This window comes from Cyrtonyx montezumae, unplaced genomic scaffold, assembly GCF_038088225.1.
Source record: "Cyrtonyx montezumae isolate F1298 unplaced genomic scaffold, pur_monq_1.0 scaffold_11, whole genome shotgun sequence".
NCBI lineage: Eukaryota > Metazoa > Chordata > Aves > Galliformes > Odontophoridae > Cyrtonyx > Cyrtonyx montezumae.
Window position 1 is genome coordinate 267,142 of NW_027071837.1, and position 23,962 is coordinate 291,103.

A 23,962-nucleotide genomic window follows, 5' to 3' on the forward strand; every position below is an offset into this window, starting at 1 on the left:
TTGGTGTTCGCCGCGCGGCCCCGCCCCCTGCCGGCGCGTGCCTCTTGTTTTGCTCCCGGGGGAGCGCGGCGCGCGGCCGTGTGACTTCACCGCGCTCCTTTAAAGGGACCGCGCGGCCGCAGCGCCGGGCTCGGCGCGTCCCGCGGGAGGACTCTCATCCCCAGGTGCGTTCCGCCGCTCTCCAGCCCGACCTGGGGCGGGCGAGTGTGGGCCCGTGACTGGGTTACAGGCGGGGCGGCTCTGGGACAGGTGCGGGGCGGCCGGTGGGTGCTGCTCTCGGGCCTGGGAAGCGCCGGGGGCGGCTCCATTCCTCCTGGGAACCGCGCAAGTGCCGCTCTACGTTGGTGGCGCCGGACGGACCCGCGCCCCTCGGGGTGGAGGGGATCCCGGGCCCCGCCCCCACCTGCCCGCGGGCGTCGCCCCTCTCCCGGGCAGACTTTGCCCCCGGCGCTCGGGGACCGGCGCTTTCTGGGCCGCTCCCTTCGCGCTGCCGGCACGGACGGAGATGTTCCTCTGCTGACGGCCGACCCTCCGCAGCACCGCGCCGGCCCCGCTCCGCACAGTAGGTGATGAAGAGGCTCGGCCCCGTGCGCGCTCCCCCTCCCCGTTCCGTTGGGCGTTGTTCATTTTGTCTGCTGAAAAGCCGGGGGGAGCTCCGCGTTCACTCAGATACGTTTGTCTGATAAGCGGCAGTTGATTAGCGAGCCGATAAACTGAAATTATTCGTTTACGATTCCTATTTTATTAATTAATTAAGAATATTAAGTCTCTAAGAACTCTGCTTTGGAAGCGTGAGGGTTCAGCGATGAGCCAAGCACAAAACTTGTGCTATCCGCAATTGTCTTATTTCAACAAGGAGGGGACGCTCGGGTTTGGGCGGCTCTGGCTGCAGCACAGCCGCGGTGCTGAGCGGGGCCGGGGCTCTGCGTTGTGTCGGCGCTCCGTTGGGAACGGTGACAGCCGTCTCTATACCACGAACAAAACCCATCTGTATTTGCGAAGCATTTTGCCGCCGTCCCCTTCTCGAAGTTTAAGAAAACTGATGTAATTGCTCCTTCGTTGCATGTTTTGTATCCTTGTGTTTTCTGTTTCTCTGAACTTTTTCGAAGTTGCTTTCATGTATATGAAGAGTTGGGTGTGTATTTCAGGTGACACTTTCTTTTTAGGCTGCACGTAACTCTGTTATATCTCTGGATGAGATCTTTCTCAGACGTTTTCATGCAGTCTTGTATTTAGTTTCTCATCCCCTTTATTCTTTAACTTTCTTTGTATCCTTTGTGTAATCCTGCACACTCGTGCTCCATCAGTTTCTCTTTCATATTGGGGGCTCTTCAATGCAATATATTGTGGATGACTTCTGATAATTCCTGCTACTTGCCTTGAATCCTGTAGTGTTCCTGGTGCCTCGCACTGAGCTTAGTGCTGCCTGTGAGGTTTATGAGTGAGCTCCTTGCTTCATGATGTAGATCATGGGGGGAGCATTGCTGGGACTAGCTGAAGAGAACAACCTTGTGCCACTGCTCTGGACATAACTCCCCGGGTGGTAGGGAACTATGCAACCTGGAAAGAAGTTAAGATTTAAAATGCTTCATAGTGACCAAATTGTATTTCTGGTGTGGCATAGTAGAGAAGAGAGGGATTGTGGCATTAGCTAACAGTAGTTGCTTGCTCAGAGTTGTTTTCCTTTGCCTTTTATGTTGTCCTTTATGATAATTCGGGACTTTGGTGTTGGTGAGAAAATGTCACCTGAAATTCTGGTGCCTGTGGGAGGTTCAGCTCAGGGCCCTCTGCTTTCGGTCACTCAGCATAAGCATTGGGGGTGCCTCTGCTGCCAGCAGCTCTGTTCACCATATCTCCCTGTGAGTGAAGGACTGCCAATTGTAGCAGCATTTTCTCAGCACTATTTAACAAAATATTTGGAAGAGCTACTGACAAAGCAGTAAGTTAAACTGTTACGAGAGAAGCATGGTGTGGAGTTGTGTGCTGATTGTCAAGGAAGTCTCGGCTCACCTTGTGCATTAAGAGGATGATTTCCTTTATTTCTCAGACCCAGTGAGTCTTCATATAATGATACCTGCAGGACTTGTACCTGACTTCATGCTCTCTCAAACGATGTTGGTTTGATGTCCAGTACCATCAAACCAGCTTTTTTTAGGCTAAAGTTGTATGGTCAGATTCTGTTTCTATTCCCTTTGTTTTTCTTCCCCCCCACAGATGTATTCCCTACAAAAGCCTTTGGCTCACATCATGGTGCCATTGTTCTGGTTGCTGCTGCTTTGCATCCACTCACCATCGCCTGTGTTTGCTGGAGGCATCACCCGAGTCTATTACCTGGGGATTCGTGAGGTGGACTGGAACTATGCTCCAACAGGGAAGAATGTGTTCAGCAACCAAAGCATCGCACATAGCCTGTATGTTCAGTTCTGTAAGAGCCAACTTTTGTGCTAGCTGAATATTTTCTGGGTAATTTTGTGCAGGTATTCTGGGTCATCTAAGCAAGCAGGAGACAGGATCACCTGTCTGGTCCTTATGAGCTTAATGGTTAACTTGTTTTATCATAGGAACATAGGAACTGTACCAGTGGGGAAACAAACGGTCAATGTAATGGAGCATCCAGAGACCAATGCCAGTTATGCTAGAGGGAAGTATACTCTATAACAGAACAGATTATGCAATGCTCTGCCCTGAGGTTTTGCTTTTCCTACTTCCAACTGGTGATCAGCATATGTACCCTGAAGCATGATGACTTTTCACCTTGGTGTAAATGACTCCATGGCACTGGCTTATTTTTGTGTGAATCTGATTTCAAGGCTTTAGAGGTGATGGAACTTGCTTAGTGAAACCTTGGGGTTTGAGAAATGCTCTGTTTTTGTGAGGCAAGTAAATCTGGAAAGTGCAGTAATTTCTTTGAGTCACTACAAAAACAGTTTGTTCCCAGTTTTCAGAATAATAAACTTTTGTGTTTTTTTTGTACTTTCCACAAATTTCTAAAGATAGTTGTTTTGGTTCTTTTTCTATGACAAACTTATTTATTGACCTGCCCAGTCATTCAGCCATAATAAATAGCACCCAGGGGTTTCTACATCTTTCAGAGACACAGCAGGAATAGGAGGAGGTCAGAGGAAAAACAAGGGCTGTCATTTCAGCACAAATCCCTTTCTCTGGAGATGCCAAATAGACTCAATTTGTTCCTAGGAGAAGAAGCTCCCTGAGGTTCGTGCTAAACCAGGGTAATACAGGTGTTTTCACTGATTCCTGCAGTGATAACAAATGCAGCGGTTTTGGTTTACTTTCTCTTGAGGTATAGAAAGAGAAGAAATTGAAATGAGAAGCTATTAAAGTCTTTTAAAACTGTCACTGCAAACAGTCAGCTAATGGCACTGCGCGTACAATGATTGCGGAAGTGAAACTGCTGGCAGTAAGAAATGATTGGAGAATGGCAGACGTGGTAAAATGGTAGCAACATTCTTCTGTTCATTCTTCTGAGAGGGATGGGCGATGTAGATAAAGGCATTGTGGAAAAGTATGCATTACCTATATACTCTGATGCTAGCTACAGGGATGACTTCACAAACAGAGCTTTAGATTGTATAGCTAGGGCTCAGCCTTTCACAGCTTTGAATGAGAAAGGCAATGTTTACTCTGCTGTTTGTCTTTTGGAGATGTGCATTGGTTTTTCAGAACAATGAGAGTTGCTGCAGTCCTTAGGGGGTGGGGGGAAAGTAACCTGAGCTCTCAAGTATGTCTCATTCATATCTGGGCCATGACTCATCTCTTTATCTACTAAGAAATAGTCATAAAGAGCAAATATACTCATGTCTTGAACTTTAGCACCTCTGGAAGCTGTAATGTGCTGGGTGTGTACCTGCCACACTTATCTGTCATTCTGCAAGTGACTGGCAATCTGAGTAGAAAAGAACCTTTCAGGCTGCAGATCTCAGCTAAAGAGCTGTGAGATTATTATGTTCAACCTTATAAGCCAGCAGCAAACCCTACAAAGACAATCAGATAAGTTTCCAAAACACCAATGAAGGCTGAAGCAAGAGAGGGAAGGGCTTTGGTCTTGCTAATCCTCCCACCCCCCCATTTGCAGAGCTCAGGGCTGTGCTGTGTGTCCTTCCATGATGAGTTTGGGAGGAGGCCAAATTCATGGCTGTGTGTCAGCAGGAGCTGGGCACCTATGTGTACCCGTGGCTCTGTTTCTGGACTCGAGGTGTTAGCTGACCAGTGTCCTCTGAATTTTGTGTACTCCAAAGCAGACAGCGCTGTTGGCTGTGCTGCCTGTTTCATGCATGGGCTCTGTTCCCCTCACAACAGTCAGCAGTGGGAGGTGGAGGTTTGCTGCTGGCTGTGGGCATGTTAGGGTAGAGCATGGGGAGTTTCTGTGATGCTGAAAGCTTTGGGGCTTACTTGAGAGCAGCAATGACACACAGTTTTCTCCAGTGTTAAACGCTGTTTTATGTAACGTGTGACTCACGGTGCCTTCCTCTTTTCTGAATTTAACAGAAAGGCTTCAATGTTCCTCCAGCCTGGCAAGGACAGGATAGGAGGTACATACAAGAAATCTGTCTATAAGCAATACACAGACTCCACCTACACCTCTGAGATTCCCAAACCGGCGTGGCTGGGGTTCCTCGGGCCCATCATCCGAGCAGAAGTGGGAGATACCATTAAAGTACACTTGAAAAACTTTGCTAGTCGGCCATATACGATCCATCCTCATGGTGTCTTCTATGAGAAGGACTCTGAAGGTAAATTAACCACTGCCATAAAGGAGGTGGATTTTTCTGGTTGGAAACTGAGGAATGTGCATTAATTAAAGGAACTAGAGACTCGGTTAGCCCAAAGCTGTGTTGCTGGAAAGCAGCTGCACTTTGGTCTGTACTAATCCAGCATTGTGACTCTGCTTCATGGATGTGGGAGCAGTCTGCTGACCTGGGCATTACAGCACACGGTCCAGATTTCTTGATTTTCATAGAACCTCTAAAACTTGCTTGTGGGAGAGTGGCACAGGAGAAGTTAAATTAATTATTTAAAGTGTTTATAGGAATGAAGTATGAGGCCAATGAGCTGCTGTTTCAAACAATCTTAGAGACTGTAGGGAGGGTGACTGTGGCACATGGTGCTGTTGAAGGCAAAGCAGAGGTAGGCAGAATGAGAATTACTTTTCTGATTCTCACCTGTTTGTGGGGTAAGCTGCCTCAGTTTCTTTCTGAGAGAGAGATGTTTAAATGCCGTTTCAACCTTGGGATGCTGAGTCTTGCTTTGAAAAATGATATCCAACTACCTGTATGCAGCTGAGTGTGAGAGGCACATTATAAGGCTATGTGATATGAGTATTTCTGCTCTTCTTGAATGGATGTTGATTGCTTAATTGTTCTAGGATCCCTGTATCCTGATATGTCCCCCCAGGAGCAGAAGAAGGATGATGCTGTCTTCCCTGGAGAAAGTTACACCTACACTTGGACTGTACCTGAAGATCACAGCCCTACAGCTGATGATCCGAACTGCTTGACCTGGATTTATCATTCTCACATTGATGCACCAAAGGACATTGCATCTGGGTTAATTGGGCCACTGGTAACATGCAAAGAAGGTAAAAAGAAGGGAAAGCAGCTGAGGGCTGCAGTTTCCGGTTGTGAAGGTTTTGTGGTGTCTTCAACAGGAGCAGAATAAAAGGATGCTGCAGTGGGTGGCTCCCAGCTTTGTAGGGGAAATGCGACATGAGTGGAGATGACAGCACCTGTGTTCTGGTTGGGTTCCAGTCATTAAATTGCCTTTATCTTGTTGTGGACACATAGATGAGTTTGTAGGTTTATGGATTGAGAGGGCTATTTGAATCCATGTTAAGAGAAGGAATCTCACATGAGACCTGGTTTGTATACTTTAAAAACAGAGATACTGATTGATTTCAGCGAAGTCAAAACACTGAAAGATTTCTAGTTCATCCATGCAGAGCTAGAGCTGTGTGGGACTGAGCTAGCAGGGTTATATTAGGAATGTGTGAGATTGCTGGAACTCTGGTGTGCTAGAATGGTGGGGAAAGTCTCTAGCTGTGTGATAATTTGTTATTATTCTGTTGGTGATATACATCTTTAAAATTGATGTCTGCTTTTCTGCATGAATGGGTATTCATTTTTTCATCCCAGGAATACTGACAGGCACTTCTCAAAGGCGCCAGGATGTTGATGTTGATTTCTTCCTGATGTTCAGTGTGGTGGATGAGAACCTAAGCTGGTACTTAGATGAGAACATTGCCTCATTCTGCACAGATCCAGGATCGGTGGACAAAGAAGATGAGGAATTCCAAGAGAGCAACAAAATGCATGGTCAGTGTCACTTCTGTAAAGCCACCAATTTTGCCCAGATGTTCTGGATGTTGTCAGCCCTCTGATGTCTTGAAATGCACTTTCTGCTGTTGTATGCCAGGCTGTGGATAGAGAGGAGAAGGGATACAGAAAGCTCTGAGATCGGGGGAAAAAAAGGGTATCTTGTTTCATTCTTTGGCTTGAGTGAGCCTTTGTTAGTTGTTTGGAGATTCTGAAAAATGGTTTGTGTATGGAGTGAGTTGTAGAGCTAAGCTCTTCTGGAACAAGAAGAGCAAGGTTGGTTTTGGCAGGTTCCTCCTTCAGAAGTGTCTGTGCTGTGACCTGCAGGCAGAAGCTCTGATGGCTGTTTTTCTAACCTCTGATTATAACTTGCTTGCCTTTTCAGCTATCAATGGTTATGTGTTTGGGAATCTCCCCGCGCTGACAATGTGTGCTGGGGATCATGTTGCATGGCATCTCTTTGGCATGGGCAATGAAATTGATGTTCATACAGCCTATTTTCACGGAGAAACACTCAGCATTCGAGGCCATAGGACAGATGTGGCCAGCCTCTTCCCAGCCACTTTTGTTACAGCAGACATGATCCCTAGTAACCCTGGGAGATGGTTACTGAGCTGTCAGCTTAATGATCACATACAAGGTAAGAAGGAAGCTGGAATCTGTTCTGCTCTCCATGGCTTCCCTTTTTTCTCCCAGCCTTGTGTTGTGATGTACAGTGTGATAGGGGGCAGTGCCTTGCGTAGCGTTCCCATTAGAAAAGTCTGTCGTTAAATGGGTTATTCTTTGTCTTGTATAAGGTAGAGTGGTCAGTTGGCTGTTAATATGTTGGTCAAAATTACTGGGGGTGGTGTGATGTTCTACATCAATTGCTGGTGAATGATAAATTTGACACAGCTGAAAGTTAAGATGACAGCGTCCTAAAAAAAAAAAAACCTTTAAGAATCCCTGGTGTAATGCACTAGGAAGAGTCCCTGTTTGCTGTCTGTCCATACTTATGAAGCATCCAGTATTTAAGTGTAAGGAGCTCTGCTCCACCAGCAGGAAGAAGCTCCTTTCTGTGGCAACAACCTACTTAACCTTTTCCCAGCCGTGTACCTTCTGGGACAGCAAAGGAGGGATGTCCAGTTTCTGGTAGGAAGATGCTCTATTCAATGGCTGAGAGGCTTAACATAAGCCCATGTGTTCTCCACTCTGTCATGGGCAGCTGGGATGGGGGTGATCTATGAAGTCCGGCCCTGTTCTCAGCAAGCTCCAGAGCCTGCCCTGCAGGGGAGAATTCGGAAGTACTACATAGCTGCAAAGGAGGTGCAGTGGGACTATGGACCTTCAGGACGTGACCAAAGCAGTGGGAAACAGCTGAGTGAGGTGGGCAGGTAAGCTGATGGTCTGTGGTTGGGGGTCTGTAGTGTGTCAGGGGGAGGCTGGTAAAGATAATGTGGGATTTGTTTCTTAGCAAACCGTGTGCCTCCAGTTCATGTGGAGCGGCCCATCTAGGAATGTCAGCTGCTATAGCTGGGCTGTACTGAATGCAGTACAGGGGACTTCACATGAAAGTGTGCTGTTTCACAGCCTTACCTACAAGCTCCCAGTTGATGTAGAATTGTGAGCTGCTGCTTTTATCTCTAGGCTTTACTGCTTGTCGCGTCTCCCTAGATTTCTCCCTAGTTCATCTGATGAGCTTTTAAGCAAACACATCTTGCAACAGACACAGGGTGGCAGAGCAAGCCTGAAGATATGCCTCACTGTAGCCCTGCTGCAGCAAGCAATTTCTCAGAAATCAAATGTAGTGACCTCCATGACATCCTTCCATCAGATGGTTTTGATAGTGGTTGGTTGAATGGTTTCCCTTTCAGACTTTGGCAAACTGAAACAAAGGCATGCTTCTTTCCATTCCCTTTCTAGGAAGCTGCGGGAGAGAGAAGTGCAGAGAGGTTAATGATTTACCCAAAGCCCTGCAGTGACTACTGCAGACCATAGAACTGAAAGCTGTGACTGGTCCCTGTAACCAAACTGCCTCTCCTGTAAGGCAGGTTACATCTGTGTGTGGCTGATGGTGACAGAAGAGATAAATCTTCATAGCTGTTATGTATTTTTTGGCTATGATTGCAGCTGCCCCCTGTGCTGTGTCCTGTCTTCCCATTTACTGTGCTGCCCTTGCATATCTTGTAGAGGGATTCTGTGCCTTTGAACCTGGCGGTTTCAGTTGGGAAAGGGTCATATATCAGCACAGATGGTGGATGAGCCTGTAGAGTGAAAATGCTTCACAGAGATGTTGCCCTCATCTGGAAAGCTACTGAACCTGGAGATGTCCCTGGCTTTGTCAGAGGGGGGCATGCTTAGGGTCCTTATAGAAGGAAGCAGGAAGGACTGTTTTTTTTTTTTGTTGTTGTAGTTTCATTTCCTCCATGAAAATGACCTGCTATCTGCTTTTTGCATTTAGCCCTGCTGAGCAGTTCTTCAAGCGTAGCCTCCAACGGATTGGGGGAGTCTATTGGAAAGTGAAGTATGTGGAATATACTGATGAGAGCTTCCGTGAGGAAAAGCAGCAGTCTGAAGAAGAGAAACACCTTGGGATACTTGGTAGGAATCATCCAGCAGCATAAACCCTCCTTTGGTGCCAGTAAGAATGATGGGCTGATGGAAGGAGTGCCCTTGTTTCTTAGTATAGTGAGGTGTTTTACTTATCCTTGGCCATCTGCCTCACACTTGTCTGATGGTAGAACATAGGGAATTGCCTTTCTACCAGAGGGCAGTAGTAAGCACTGGGGAAACACATCATAGTATTTGTGACAGTATAGTGTTTGTAACCAGAGTCAGCCTGTGATTTTGCAAGTATTGTCAAGGTGGGGTACAAATCCCCTGCTCACAGAAAGTTTCTACTTTAGTGCTCTCTGTGATAGCCAGTAATCAGAGGGTGAAGAAAAACGCATACAGGGAGTCTGCAAAGGTAAACGAGTCATGTGAAGACTGACATATGCAGGAGGAGCATATATATATGTGTGGTCCAATTTCCTGCATCAATGGAGACTAATGACAGCAGAAACTAATGACAGCAGAACTGGGAGACACCATGGGAAGAAAGAGCACATGGAATAAAACACAAATCTGTGGGAAGAGAAATGGGTTGTTATTACCAGCAATAGCCATAATTCCTACAGGGACACAAGTGACTGATGGTAATCTTGCTTATGACTTCAAAGGAATTGTGGATATTTTCTACTAAAATAAACAGGAAAGAATAGAAGAAAATAATGGTCAGATAAGCAACACCCAGAGGGGGGAACTACACAAACTCATTCAAACTGGTCCCCCATCCACCTCTGTTCCTAGTCTATTCCCATCTGCCTTGGATGAAAGGTGGCCCTGCCTTGCTTGGTTCACCTGATTGTCCTGGGATTTGATCTGTTGTTGACATTCTCTCTCTGCTGTTCATGTAGGCCCTGTAATAAAAGCTGAAGTTGGTGACACCATCCTGGTGATGTTTGCTAACAAAGCCTCCTGGCCGTTCAGCATCCAGCCTCATGGAGTGTCCTATGGGAAGGCATGGGAAGGGATGCGGTACCATGATGGTTTGTGGCTCATTTATTTTTATTAATTCAGTACTAATTCTGGTGGTGAAGCTCCACAGCCCGTGCCTCTTCTACGTTCAAAGTTCATGGACTGGATGTGCTCAGGAGCTGGGTTGAAGCCTGTCTGGTCTTCTGGGTCTGTCTAAGGAAGAAGTTTCTTTCTGCTGAGCTTGTGCCCAGAGAGGGTGCCTGAGGTAGCATGGCTCCAGATGTACCATTTTCACCTGAGAAATGGTAAAGCTTAAACTTCAGATGGTTTCTAAATGTTTGAGACCTAGTGAACAGAAGAACGTGCCTGCTGCATCCCAGCTTAGGTAGCCATGTGCTTCTGACTCTTGTTGTCCTGGGTGCATCAGCATCCGCTTAATTGCTATCAGTGTGCTTATCTCTGCCTTGATACCAGGAAAGGGTTTGTGAGAGCAGCTGCGTGCTTTCTGAACACTTTACATCACACCTCAGATGTCTAGTGATACACATGAAACTCTAACATGTGAGATGTGGCTAGGTTTATACAGGAATCTTGAGAATAATCATGCCCATCTCTGTTTTTGAAGGTCTGTCCCAGAATGGGGTGTCTGTTCCTCCTCTGCACAACTTTACATACACTTGGACTGTACCAAAGCATGCTGGGCCAATGTCCAGTGACCCTCCCTGCCTGACCTGGATGTACAGCTCTGCTGTGGATCCCATCAGAGACACCAGTTCAGGCTTGGTAGGCCCTCTGGTCATCTGCAAGCAGGGCACTTTGGATGACAACAACAAACAGGTAAAAAGGATTTTTCATGCCATGCTCTTGCCAAATTCTTTGTCTCCTTATAGGGAAAGGAAGCATCCCCAAAACACTGAAAATACTCACGTGATAGAATGAGTCCAGGATAATCTAATCAAAGTCAGGAGGCAGGCTAGCATCCATGCACTTGGATGCAGTGTTGTAGGGCCGGTGGGAAAGGCCAGCATTCTGGACATCCAAGGGCTGCCCTTGAAATAGCTTTTGGGCTTAGTTTTAAAACTCAAATTTGAACACACCTTGGGTGTGACTTCATAGGTAAATTTGGTCCTTGAGAGCTGTAGGGAAAAAAAATACTCTTTTCAGAGCAGGAGGAATGTTCATTGCAGCCTCAGAAATGCTGAAGAGCTGTCTTCACACACGGGTGAAAATCTGCATGGTGTGCTTAAATGATTATGATGCTTTGAGGTTTGGGAGAGCCTTACTTGTTCTGCAAATTCAGTTGATTTTCAAGCAGATTTTACTACAACAATGTATTTAAAATCTGTGTCAGTCTCCATTTGTGACAAAAGTGAAATCTGGAAGGTGACCAGGGCTTTCTTTTGGAATTTCAGTCAGGGATAACTCAATGCAGTAAATCTGGGGAAAGCAGTAAACTAACCTGGGGAAGTGCAAGGCATTCTCGGACTTGTGTTATGAGAAATGGTAGGCAGCAGAAAAACAGCCTAATGTCATCATACCTATCTAGTGGTTTAGATCAGGGAGAGGCTGAAAAATCTGAACACAGCTGCTGCTAAACCTCCCTAGGGGAGCCTGCTTTCACTGGTGGCCTGGTGCAGCTACTCTGAGAGTTCTGAATAGTTGGGAAGATTCACATTTCTACACCAGTGAGCTTAGCTGAGCAGAGAGGGGGTTGTGAATGTATGAAGTCCACTGTGTGAAGGAGCTGTGCCAATGATAAAACCTTTTCAGTATTGAGAGGGAGTAAGCAGATCAGATGGACTTGTCTGGAAATGTATGACAGCGAAAAATCCATCTGGGGCAGCAATTCTGGCTCCACTATATTAGGCAATCCTTTAATTAATGGTTAATTGAGAAATACACAGCCATTCCTTACATGCCTATGTGCCACAGGCTGCAAAATGCTTAGCCCTGTCTCCAGGCTGTTTCCCTGGGTACAGCTATGGAAACACCAAAATGAACATCTGGACAGTGCTTGCAATGTTGTTAGTGGGGAAATGCACCATCCTGTGGGTGATCTTGAGAGTTTCCACAATTTTCAAGGCTTTTGGGCAATACAAAATTCCCAATCTAAGGCCTGTAGTCATGATTATAAACTTTTTTTGTCCCTTTGGCCAGGTTCTCAGGTCTGATTTGGACAGGCAGTGAAATCTATACATAAAATGCAAGCATGGTGGGGGAAGGATGTGATGTCGTCATGTTCCTCATTTGATTTTGATCTCTTTATACATGTGGCATACCAGAGAAAGCCTGAGAGGGCACCAAAGAGTGGTGCTTCTTGTAGAATGGAACTGCATCACACAAAATGAGCAAAGGACCTCAGTGAGCCCAGTTACAAGAGAAAGGGGAAAATAAGAGCTAAACAAAACACTTTGATCTCTAAGGGTAGTTAATGGGTGCATTTTTAAAAATTAACAGCCATCATTGTGATTGTATCTTAGAAAGGTATCGACAAAGAATTTTACCTTCTCTTCAGTGTGTTTGATGAAAACCTCAGCTGGTATTTAAGTGCAAACATAAAGTACTATTTGAGGATGGAAGAAACTTCTGTGAAAAAGGATGATGGCTTTGAGGAATCGAACAGGATGCATGGTATGGCCTGGTGCTGTTCAGTGGGCAGCAGGAGTTGAACCTGCCAAACATGGCTCAGTGCTCACCCAAAGTCTGAGCTGGGAAGCTGGAGTGGCTGTGTTGTGCTGGGCTGAAATTATGTGAGGCCAGAGAGTGGGTGGGGTGTGGGAGAACAATCACTGCTGTCTTGGAAAGTCTGTCCTGAGTGTTGAGGGGTGAATTACAAGGAGGATGCTTTCCCACTGGTGTGCTCACCCTGTCCAGGTAGACACACAGAATGAACCTCCTGGATGATATCTACCAGAGAGTGAATTGTTTTCTCTTTTACAGCCATCAATGGATTTATGTTTGGGAACTTGCCTGGGCTGGATATATGTGAAGGAGACAATGTGTCCTGGCACCTTCTGGGATTGGGCAGCGAAGCAGATGTACATGGGGCTGTGTTTCAGGGAAACACCCTGCAGATGAATGGGATGCGGAAAGATTCAACCAACCTATTCCCCCATACGTTTGCAACTGCCTTTATGCAGCCTGATAACAAGGGTAAGTGTCTGCACATTTAACTCAGTATTAGGAAAATTCTCCGGTGGTGATAGTTGTTACTATGACTGATTCATTAGGACCGAATGAACTCTTGCATTTTACAAGCTGAGCTGTGCTTTAGATCCTGTTTGGCACAAAGCTCTTGTCTTTGCATCTGATTCTGGAGAAGAGCAGGAGATACAGGATCTTGCCCTGTTGTCCCAGATTGGTTCTCTAAGCTGCTGCTTCCTACTTACATGATAGTAGCTCTGATGGATGCTGCTGCCTGTGATCCATAGAAATGTGCAGCCATACTATTCAGAAAGAAGTAGCAGAGAGCTGTCATGGTTTGCATGGGTTCACAATAGTGACAGCCCCTTGTTTTCCTGGTTTGAGACTCGTATTGCCACCTCTCCATTACACTGTGATGCCCTCAGCTGCTGCTTGTCTCTTCCACTTCAGCTTTTGCAGGCTAGATTTCTTGCTTTACCAGCAATGGTAGCATAGTTATCACCTCCTTGGTTTCTTCACATCCAAGAAGCTGCTTGTTGTGTGTAAGACAGCCTCCTGCGGTGGTAGTTGTGTGGGATTTCGTGTCGTGCCTGATTGGTTTCTCTGTCAACCCGTTTTAATCTCAGCCTGTGGCAACCAAGCTCCCTAAACCAACACTCAGATATGCACAACACACATAGCAGTGTCAGCCATGTCACAAGCTGTGCGGAAAGCACTACTTCCTGGGATCTTTAAAGTAGCTGATTTCCTTGTTTGTGCTGCCTCCCACAGGGATTTTTGAGATCTACTGCCAGACAAGTAACCATTACCAGGCTGGAATGAGGGAGCACTACTCAGTTTCCAAGTGCAGCAGGAGAGATCCGGCTCCTGCTCGTCCGTACAGAGCGGTGCGCACGTACTACGTCGTGGCAGAGGAGGTGGAGTGGGACTACGCGCCCGAGCGGGGCTGGGAGAGAGAGCGGCACAACCGCTCTGCGGAGAGGTACAGCCCCTCGCTGCGACAGCCCTGGGCAGGGTCTTTCAGCACTAAAATCATTAGTGTCTTGGCCACGTGTGGCGTGGTGCACGTGCCGTGGCATGTACCCAGTGCTGTGGGGGCTGGTGGCTTTGCCCCTGCAGTCACTGTGCCAACCTTGGTAGCTGAAGTTGGTCTCTGGGAAACCTGTCAGCTGCTGAGCCCTGTACCATGGGCTAGCTGCCTGAGCCTTGTGGGTGTTTGAGTAACACAGCACTTGTTCTGCATTTCTCAGCTATGCCGATATATTTTTGAGCAATAAGAACGGACTGATTGGCTCCAGGTACAAGAAAGCAGTTTACAGGGAATACACAGATGGGACTTTCCAGACCCCTAAGGCCAGGACAAATGGTGACGAACACCTGGGGATACTAGGTAAGGAAATGTGTGGAAGTCTTCCATTCGCACAGATGGTGCTCGGTCTCTGGTGCCCCAGTGGCTGAGGGCTGTAATCTGAAGGCCTCCCGCATACTCAGGTGTCTGCTGTGTATGCTAGCAAGGAGAAATCCAGAGTGTCTCTGCTCAGATCTGCCAGCTTTGGAGAAGGCAGTGAAGAAGGGTCCTGGGTACAGCCTGTAGAGAGCTGGGTTCTCGTGCCTGCGTTTGCTGCTGTTTTTCTTCCATGGCTGAAGTGAAGTGTTTCTCATATCTGCATTTCTGTGGAACATTCTGTCTTCTGTGGAGCAGTCAGAGAGATGTAGGTGGTAATCTGTAGGCCAAAAAGGTTTTTGAAGGGAGAATAAAAGTATACAGGCTTTGGGAAATGGAGAAGCACTCAAAGTGGATGGAAGTCTGTGGAGACACTCTTATGAGCACAGGACTGAAAGTGATGGCAGGACAGAAACACTGAGGCAGTGTGTGCCATTTGAAGTAATCTGCAGCTCTGATTTGTGATGCTGTCAGGCCATATTGACTATTACCTGTTTGTTTTTTTAATTTTTTTTTTTGAAACTGATAGCATGGGGTGATAAAGATACTGTGAAATCCAGTACAGCAGCATTCAGAAATTAAGGCCTAGTTGTATGGGGCACACTTAAGACATGTAACAGCCTTCATTTCCCTCATTGTGGAATTCACATTTCATTGAGTTGGGACTGTCCTCAATTCTCTGTTCTGGTGGTAGAGCTGTAGTAGTGAAGAGTGAGGGGAGCCATCATATACATAAGGGAATATCTCTAGGGAGGAGAGGATGAGAAAATAATTTTGGGAGTTATGATGGTTCTTGCTAGTCTTAGAGTACATTACTACAATTTTCAGGTCCTTTTCTATGGGCAGAAGTGGGTGAGATTCTCAATGTTGTGTTCAAGAATAATGCTTCACGACCCTACTCTATTCATGCCCATGGGGTGCTGGAAAGGCAGACAGGACAGCCACAAGTAGCAAATCCTGGTAAGTCACAATGTTCTCCAGCCTTATTCCTGTACAAAGTTAAGCACCTAATTTTAGCCTACAGCTAGATTGTTTCTTTAAATAGGCTTAGATGTACTTGTTTTCTTCCTTGTGGAGGACTGGAACAGAACAGTAACTGATCTTTCAGGTTCACCATGTTTTTTGTGATTGTCACTTATGTGGGCAGTCCAGGAGAGTTTTTGTATTACTGCTCTGACTTTGGGATAAATGTGGCACATGTTGGGGACGAGGCTGTACAGAAAACACTGAGCATTGTCTATCTGCAAGAAGGCTGATGACTGTTGTCAGCTCTGTAGCTGGCCTGGTAGCCATGGTCTGACTGCCCGTGATGGGGAGGCCTGCAATTCCTTGCAGTCTGTCCTTGTGATGTGCACAGCTGCTTTCCAGGATGCTGACTGTGGCCCAGACACCCATTCATGTAATTTTTTTGTCCCCTTCGAGTAGCATATTCATCAGAGAAGATTGTCTCTGCAACAAACAGGCTTTCACTTGGGCCCTGTGTTTCTGAAATGTATTGCAATTAAGCAAAATAGTAATCTTAAAAAGGAATTTGAGTATCATAAATTTTAAAGAGGTGGAAGATCATGTCAAACACCACTGGTGCTGAAGAGGGGCAGAATTCCCTTGGTCTGGTCTAGTCTTAAACATAGTGGATAAAACTGAGTTGTGTCAATTCTGGTTAGCGCGCATCTCTTGTCACTCCCTGCTTTGCTTGTGAGAGGGCAGCATCCTTCCTTTCTGCACCTGAGAGTGATGCAACATCCAACAGAATTGTAGTTGTACTTTTGAGACAAGGAATTTTGTTGTTGTTCTATTTTGCTGCTCAAAAAGTTAGTGACTAACGGTGCTTCTGTCCCTCAGGTGATATAGTGACATATCAATGGGAAATTCCTGAGAGGTCTGGCCCAGGGCCAGATGATTCAGCCTGTGTCCCTTGGATCTACTACTCCATGGTTGACCCAGTAAAGGTAAAACATGAGATGCTAGAACTAGAAAAGCATTGTTAGACCAGTTTTCGTCCTGTCTGGAAAACCATTATGTTTTAGGAATTGAACCAGGTGAAAGGGTGAAAAAATCACCTAGTTGGCAAATCCAGCATTCTCCTGGGAGAGGGGATCCTCTAAATTTGTCCTGGTATTTGTCATTATTTTCCTAATGCAAACCTGCATAGAGGAATTCCATGTCAGGTTCAAGCTAGCCTTCCCTCAGTTATTTGCAGGATGTGAGAACATCTCCCAGTGAATTCTTTTTTCTGTTGGGTGAGGAGTTTAGTTCAGGAACGTAGAAATTGTCCAAATTTAGGCCATACAGGTATAGTAGGGAGACTTAAGCTTTGCTGAGATCTGCTGTCATAGCCCTGATTTCACAGGGAAACAACCTGAATGATACTGCAATAAAGCATCACATTTAACCTGGAGGTAATGGACTCTTTCTTTTAAGTTCTGAATGTTTTTGCAGCCTTAGAGTGGAGAATATTTTGATACCATTCACATTTGACTTTTTAATTTGCATTCATAGCAGCATGTGTAGTCTGTCCTTGTGCTCAGCTAGTTGATTTTTACCAATGAGAGTACGTACACTGCAGCACAGTCTAAGTGGGGTGTGATGCAGGGAACAGTTGTTGAAGGACAAAAAGCTCAGATTTTTTTTCCTTCCTTTGGTTTAGGATATGTACAGTGGTCTGATTGGACCCCTGAAGGTCTGCCGGAAAGGGGCACTGCAAGCTGATGGGATCAGGAAGGATGTGAAGAGGGAGTTTGCTCTACTGTTCCTGGTTTTTGATGAAAATCAGTCCTGGTACATAGAGGAGAATGTGCAACGTTACAGTAATAGAAGTCACAAGGATATTGACCTTCTGGATGAGGTGTTTGTGGAAAGCAACAAAATGCATGGTAATGCTGACTAGTCTCCTAAGCACCCAGCTGTCGCTGTCTGTGCAGAGTTGGTATTGACTCTATGACCTCTGTAAGCAGTCAGAAAGGCCCAGAAAGCAAAAGCCTGACTTCTGGTGAATTCCCTTACCCTTTTTCTTCAGCAGTGGCACAAACAAAGTTAAGCTCTTGGTTCTTCTCAGTATTGTAGGACATGTGCCACATATCTTTGATCTCCACTGAAGGCTGATCATTATGACTGTCATTCTCAGGAGAAATAGCAAGATATGGGCCAGAGAGTTTAATGTCTAATGTGTCTGAGGGACTCTGGACAGGAAATATTAAATGTGAAATGAAGATGTCAGACTGATATCATTCTATTCATCTTGGGACCATTAGAATACGTTAAATTTCAAGTTAATTGTCCAGGCTGTGACAGCAATACACAGACTGCTTCTCTTCTCTGATTACAAAACATGACCCCCACTGCAGCAGAATTAACAAATTTCCTCTGAACTCTTGCATTATTTATGATTCCCTACACAGTATGTCTGCTTCTCTGCTTAAAGTACTGTCAACAGAATGTGCCTGTAGGCAGTTGCAGAGATGAGAACAGCGGAGTTGTGCTGTGTGCTATTATTACTACTTATTTTATATAGTAAATATAAAGAACCTCCAAATACTAGGGTCCATTAAGTTATAATTGTCAGCCCAGTATTACAGCTAGTAAAGCAATGCACTATAGCTCAATGTGTGCTTTGGGCTTCAGAAAATGCCTGTGGCAGATCTGAGAGTAAAACATGGGTGTTTCTGTTTTCAGGTCAGGTCTCTTCCAGTCTTCTCTCCTTTGTCACCTGAGCATGGCAGTTGCCTTGTGTACAGAATTCACTGTTTCAATTCTTTTTTCTGCATTTGCAGTCAAAGCAGTATTCCTTCTAGCTATGCTAATTATGAAACTAAGTCCCACCATGTAGTCTTTTTTTTTCTCAAACTATCAGCACGTAATGTGTGTAGGCAGCATACGACATGCAGAATAGCAGGGTTCCTGTTGTCAGATATTACCTGTTGTTGTTCAGCAAGTAAATGTTTGAGTTGTGTGTATTTCCCTTGTTTTGACCTGAACTCTGGGTTTTCAGCAAGTAAGTTTTTAGATTTATTTGGGATGAATTACAGTATGGCTTTTGATGCAAGATGCACCTTCTATATCTGTTAACAGAGTGGATGTGTAGTTTGTCTGTAGAGAGTCTGCCAAACCTTTTTGGAGACTGTTGTATGGAAGATGTAGGAACCAGTCCATCAGTATCTGACAACAGTATTTGAAGCATCTAACTTTGTCCTGTTTTCTTCCTCTGAGGTGATTCAGCATCTTTACCATTTCAGTAATATCCTTTTCTACATTTTTTCCATGTTATTTGCTGCCCAGCAATCAATGGGAGGCTCTATGCAAACTTGCCTGGGTTGACCATGTTTGAAGGAGAATGGGTGAACTGGTACCTGCTGGGAATGGGACAGGAGATTGATGTCCACACAGTCCATTTTCACGCTGAGACCTTCATATATAAGGTTAGAAGATCCTGCTGATAATAAAATGACCTGATCACTGATATCATTGAATTTGCATGAATCTGACTTGAACTTCTTGAAGGTTTCACAGGAGCACCACACAACTAGGAGAGGAATGTGGTTTTACATGCCCAGGCTTGACAGGCTGAGCCTCTGTTTTTAGCTGATATGTCTAGCTAACGCTTCTTTGGATTAGACATTGCCATATTGGATTAGCTTTCTCAGTTACAGCCCTGGAGCTGTTCTTTGGAATGTTCTTTAGAGCTTTTATAAACTGTAGTAGCCCTGAAGTGGTCTCCAGTGAAGCTGACAGAATTCTAGAGATGGTTTTCAAAAGCTGCATGGAGCACTGCTTGCTAACAGTTTCTCTTCTCTTTCTCAGAGTGGCAAAAGCTACAGAGCAGATGTTGTGGATCTTTTCCCTGGAACCTTTGAAATGGTGGAGATGTTGGCTGGGAACCCTGGGACGTGGCTGCTTCACTGCCATGTGTCTGATCACATTCATGCTGGCATGGAGATACTCTTCCAAGTCTTGCCCAGACAAGGTAAGAAATAATCACTACTTACTACTGTCAAACATGTAACATCATTTTCTATTAAAGCTGATAAGTTTTGTTTGCCTCACATTTAGCAACTCTTTTGTATCATAAATAGCTAATTAATTGACCAGGTAATTGCTATTAAGACAAGGCGTTCCCTTTGAGTATGGTAATACCTGTAGCTAGAGGTAATAACAAATTGGTTTCTGGAGTTTACTTTGCTTAGGGTGTTACTGAGTTTTATTTTACCTTGAGTTTGCGAAGCAAAGTTCAGCCATCAGCTAGCAATTGTTCTCAATGAGAACATTACTGGAGGTCTATATGTGTGTCCTAAGGCTTCTCATCCCACAGGAGGCAGTGGGAGGCATTTAAAGATGAGTGACACTGTTAACTGGGTCTGGCTGCAGTGGAGTAATGTTCTTCAGAGCAGCCTGTATTGTGCTGTTACCCACCAAGGTCACTGGTTTGGTTCTGTGGTGGAAGGGTAGTGTGGTGCTCTTGAAGCAGGTAGTGCTTGGTGTGATGCAGAGGGGAAACTACTGACAGGATACAAGAAGATGCACAAGTCGTGGAAATCTGGATCTGATCCTTGCCACAAGTGGCAAGTCTGTCTTCTGGACTCAATTTATGCAGCCCAACACTTTGTCACCCACTTCTTGTTTCCTTTCAGAGCCAGTGCCTGAAGTTCTAAGCTACGATGAAGAAGGTAATGTATGGCTTTCACTGCTAAGAAGTGTCTGTGTGTGAGGCAGAGGATTAGAGATCTCCTGTCAGTAGGGAGATCTGGATCTAGAATGAGGGTAGAAGGGAGGAACACAAACACCATGTACAGCCTCATCAGCCAGACTGGGCAGTGTTACCCTGACATTTGGCTACTAATGGGTAGCAGGGGGGTTACAAGTACGTTAGTTTCTGTTTCTTAAATATGTGCTCTCATGATAAATATAAGAAGCTTGGGCTTGTTTGACCTCGTTAGGTCAAAAAACTTAGTGGCCTTATACCCTGCTTTACTTCTGCATATGAATTTATCATACAAGCAGGTCTTAAAGGAAGATGTTGTGAAGGAGGTGATTTTTCTTATTCCTTTCATTTGAAACTTATAGGGAATCATAGATTAGTTTTAGTCCCTTCTTGGACTATCAGTGCCTGTATGGTTGAGGGAACGTTCACATTAAGTCCTTCCAGCAAGTCATAGTCGGTGAACCAACAGGCACAGCTTCCTTCTGGTCTGTTTTTCCCCAAGGAAAGTTTAAGCTCTCAGTCTTTAAGGCACTTTAAAGAGCAGATGGTTAAGCAGAATGAGGGGAAAGGGAAGTGTAGTACAGGATGTTCCTTTACAGTTTCCCAGAGGTAAAATTTGGAAGAGTTCACGGTAGTGTGTTCTTCCCTTGTTTTTTCTTCCCATCTCTTTACCACTGCTCCTGTATTTCTCAACTGCTTTCAGCTGGTTTCAGAGGCAGCTTCAGCTGGCTGAGAATACAATCATCTGTCTACAGATCTTCAGTCTCTGTACTGACAGTTCTGTTGTCATCTGCTCAACAATGTTTTCCTCAGTCAGAATGGGTATGAAGAGAAGTAGGAAATGTGTATTTTGTCAGCAGTAGTGTGACAATATTTAAGTAATTTGTTTTTATATTTGCATGAGAATCAGTATGCACACAAAGTGAGAACCCTGACTGAGGTTTCTATCTACTCAAATAGCTGCCTTTCTTAGAGGCTTTCTGCTGTTTCATTATAGAAGCATAAGAGCTCAGGATCTGGAGTGGTTCACTGCTGGCATGACTGAGCAAGTGCATTCTGAGAAGTGGTCGCTTGGGCAACAGCAGAAGCCACATGAGGGGCAGCCTGGGGTTGCAGGAGCCCCAGTCCAGATGTGTATTGTCATCTCAGTTCTTTTCCTAGCTCAGTCACTGCTGCTTTGCGCAACCTCAAACCACCTTTCTTGTGAGTAGGGTTAGCAGTGATTTGCTGATAGTGCTGGAATAGCTGTGTGACATGCTGGGGTTGTGGGATGGAGTGGATTAGGGAAGGAACCATTGTCAGATCTGACGTGAGTGGTGTGGGACTGTTGAGTTGATGGTGAGCTTGGGTCTGCTTTAGCTTGCTTTGATAGTGTTTTTCCACGTCTCTCAGAACCTTTCAGTTGTATTATTTCCCATTCTCATTGGCACTTTTTTTTTCCTCTCAGCGGCACAACCTGAGGATAAGGACGAGTCCCAGAAGGTCAGGATTTTTGGAGCTAAGTTGCCTCTAGGGCAAGTAGAAGCTGCAGTCATTATTCTAGCCGTTACAGGATTGGTCCTTCTCCTGATTGCTGCCTTCCTCTTGGGAGTTGTCATCTACCTCAGGAGGCAAAGGAAGCTAAGACGCAACAGGAGGTCTATTCTGGATGATGGATTCAAACTCATGTCTAAAAAGAATGCGGGACTATAACAGCCTCATATGAGCTCTGGCTGTGTGGTTGGAGCACTGTCTGCAGTGAAGATGTTAGGGCATCACTTCCATTGTACACTAGGCTTCTAGGAGCCAAGCAGGGGGGACCCCTTCAACTGAAAGAAGGCAAACAGCAGGAGTAAAAGGTCCTTCTAAAATACTCCTCATCCACAAGAAAGAGGAAAGAATTCCTGTTTTCTTCTCTCCGGAACAAATTTGATCTCCTTCAGCAGAAGATCTTGGACCAAATCCAGTCTTGCTCCGTTGCCAGAGCTGAGTTGGGCATTGTCTCATAACCAGACTGTGAGCCTCTTTTTTTTTCCCCTCCAGATTAACTTGATCTGTGGTTTTGTGTGGGTTATTTTTCTGATGAATCAAGTAAGAATGCAGAATACAAAATGTTAATTTAGAGTTGGATTGCTGTTTTTTGGTGAGTAATTGGACAGATGTAAATTCAGGACAAACCACGTCACAGTGTCTGAAAGCTGCATCGAGGAGCTTGGCAGCAGCTGTGCCCATCATCAGCCCTGCTGGTGCGTCCTTGTTCTCGCAGGACCGCGGGCAGTGTGTTCTGAGCACAGGTGTCCTGCATCCTGTGCTGGGAGATGAAGCTTCCCTCGTGCATCTGGTGACTTCCCTGTGTCACAGTTCTGCTGGTGATGTGCTGCAGCCCAGCATCGGTGCAGCTCCTTTGCATCAGGAGCAAGGCTGCTGTGGTGTTCTGTGATGTGGTTTGCCCTCATATACGTTTCACTGGAGTTCTCTCAGTTCAGCTGCTGCTGTTACTGCTGTGAGCTGAGCCAGAGGCTCAGTGCAGTGTGACCTGGAGTTGGGTTGGGGCAGAAGCGTGGGAGAGCTCTCTCCTCCCCGAGTGCTAGTGGTGTGCTGCTGTGACAGCCCAGGGAGAGGGGCTGTGCCTACAGTGCCCTGCCCAAGGGCTGTGGGCCATGGGGTCTGCCAGGAGTGAGCGCTGCTGCTGTGTGGGGTGGCACAGCCCTGGCAGGACCTTGGCCCCACGTGCACTGCCAGGCATTGCTGTCCTCCCACGGTCACGCTGCCCTTTGTGGCGGCACTGAGCTGTTCTGTGTGCATGCCTGTCTGCCTGCTCTGCTGAATCCCCTTGTGCGTCTATGCTTACGTACTTCTGTCCCTGGTCTTAAATTGGAAAAGGTAGAAAAATCCTTTCTGGGTGTCTTTCAGCAGCAATTAAACAGAGCTAGCTGAGTAGCTCTAATGACAAGGAACTGCTGTGGGCTGTTTAGGTGTATCACTCTTTTGTTTAGAGTGGTGGTTATAACATTCTTAATCATGCTCAATTCATATTGGGTCCAGCTGTTTTTTGCTTTGGCAAATGGGGAGAAAGTTCATTAATTTCCTTTCATTGTTGTTCATTAAGCCTGATGAGGAGCTTGGAGGGCTGTTGAATTCTCTGAACATAGGCGCTTCGCTCATTGTCAGCCCCAGTTCAGCTGCTGCTGCTTCAGGCTTCCCACTCCTGGGCAGATTTTTGCTCTGTCATCAGGAGTAACTGCAGAAAACTTGCATTTTTTTTGGCAAAGCTAAAGGGAAACAAACAACCAAACAAAAACCATTATCCACTCACACTGAGAGAAAAGGGAGTTGTTTTAAAAGTATTCATCTTAAAAGAGAAAAGATGAAGTCACCCTTACTTCGGTTCTCATCTAGGTTTCACTGCTGGCTCTGAATCAGGAAAGCACTGGGGCTGGAGTGGGATCTCCAGATCCTGTGTGTTCAACCAGCAGGCTGTCAGGACCTCCAGCGTGCTGCTGGCTGTTGGGTAGGTGGGTTGCTGCTGGAGGTGTGTTCTCCAGCCTTCTCCCCAGCCCGTGGAGAGAGTCTCCCTGAGTGGCTCTTCTGGTTGGCCAAGACAGGACAAAGCTTTCTGTTGGAGGGGGAAACAACTGTGATAAAGAACAGTTGATCATTGACTTCACAGCTGCCTCTACCAGCTGGTGTGAGTATGTGGAGGAGGAGATGTTTCACAGTTCTGGTGACCGTGAGCTGCCTGTGAGCAAATGCTTGCACTGCCAGCAAGCCTTCTCTGAGCACCCTGCAGCATCTCCTTTCTACCTATCCCTGATGCTCAGATGGCCACCAAGGAGTCACCTCAGCTTGAAGAGAGCAGGAGGGGTGGGACCC

The 23,962-nt window shown here is 45.9% G+C and overlaps 1 protein-coding gene across 5 annotated transcripts; it reads left to right on the forward strand.

The window, feature by feature from the left end:
• The first annotated feature begins 106 nt into the window (after window positions 1–106).
• On the forward strand, window positions 107–23,327 carry HEPH (hephaestin). Of its 5 annotated transcripts, XM_065729181.1 has the most exons (21): window positions 107–164; window positions 2,215–2,411; window positions 4,507–4,751; window positions 5,384–5,596; window positions 6,150–6,329; window positions 6,715–6,969; window positions 7,534–7,702; window positions 8,770–8,909; window positions 9,767–9,898; window positions 10,453–10,664; window positions 12,308–12,458; window positions 12,768–12,980; window positions 13,743–13,953; window positions 14,222–14,361; window positions 15,244–15,375; window positions 16,258–16,364; window positions 17,063–17,288; window positions 18,691–18,830; window positions 19,213–19,375; window positions 20,040–20,075; window positions 21,558–23,327. In XM_065729181.1, the coding sequence occupies exons 2-21, from the start codon at window positions 2,215–2,217 to the stop codon at window positions 21,800–21,802; spliced, it is 3,507 nt and encodes a 1,168-aa protein (XP_065585253.1). In that variant the 5' UTR covers window positions 107–164; the 3' UTR covers window positions 21,803–23,327. The 5 variants fall into 5 exon arrangements, with proteins under 5 accessions (XP_065585253.1, XP_065585249.1, XP_065585250.1 ...); XM_065729177.1 differs by lacking the exon at window positions 21,558–23,327 and having other exon boundaries at window positions 20,040–20,157; XM_065729178.1 differs by lacking the exons at window positions 107–164; window positions 21,558–23,327 and adding an exon at window positions 1,421–1,441 and having other exon boundaries at window positions 20,040–20,157.
• The last annotated feature ends 635 nt before the right edge of the window (window positions 23,328–23,962 follow it).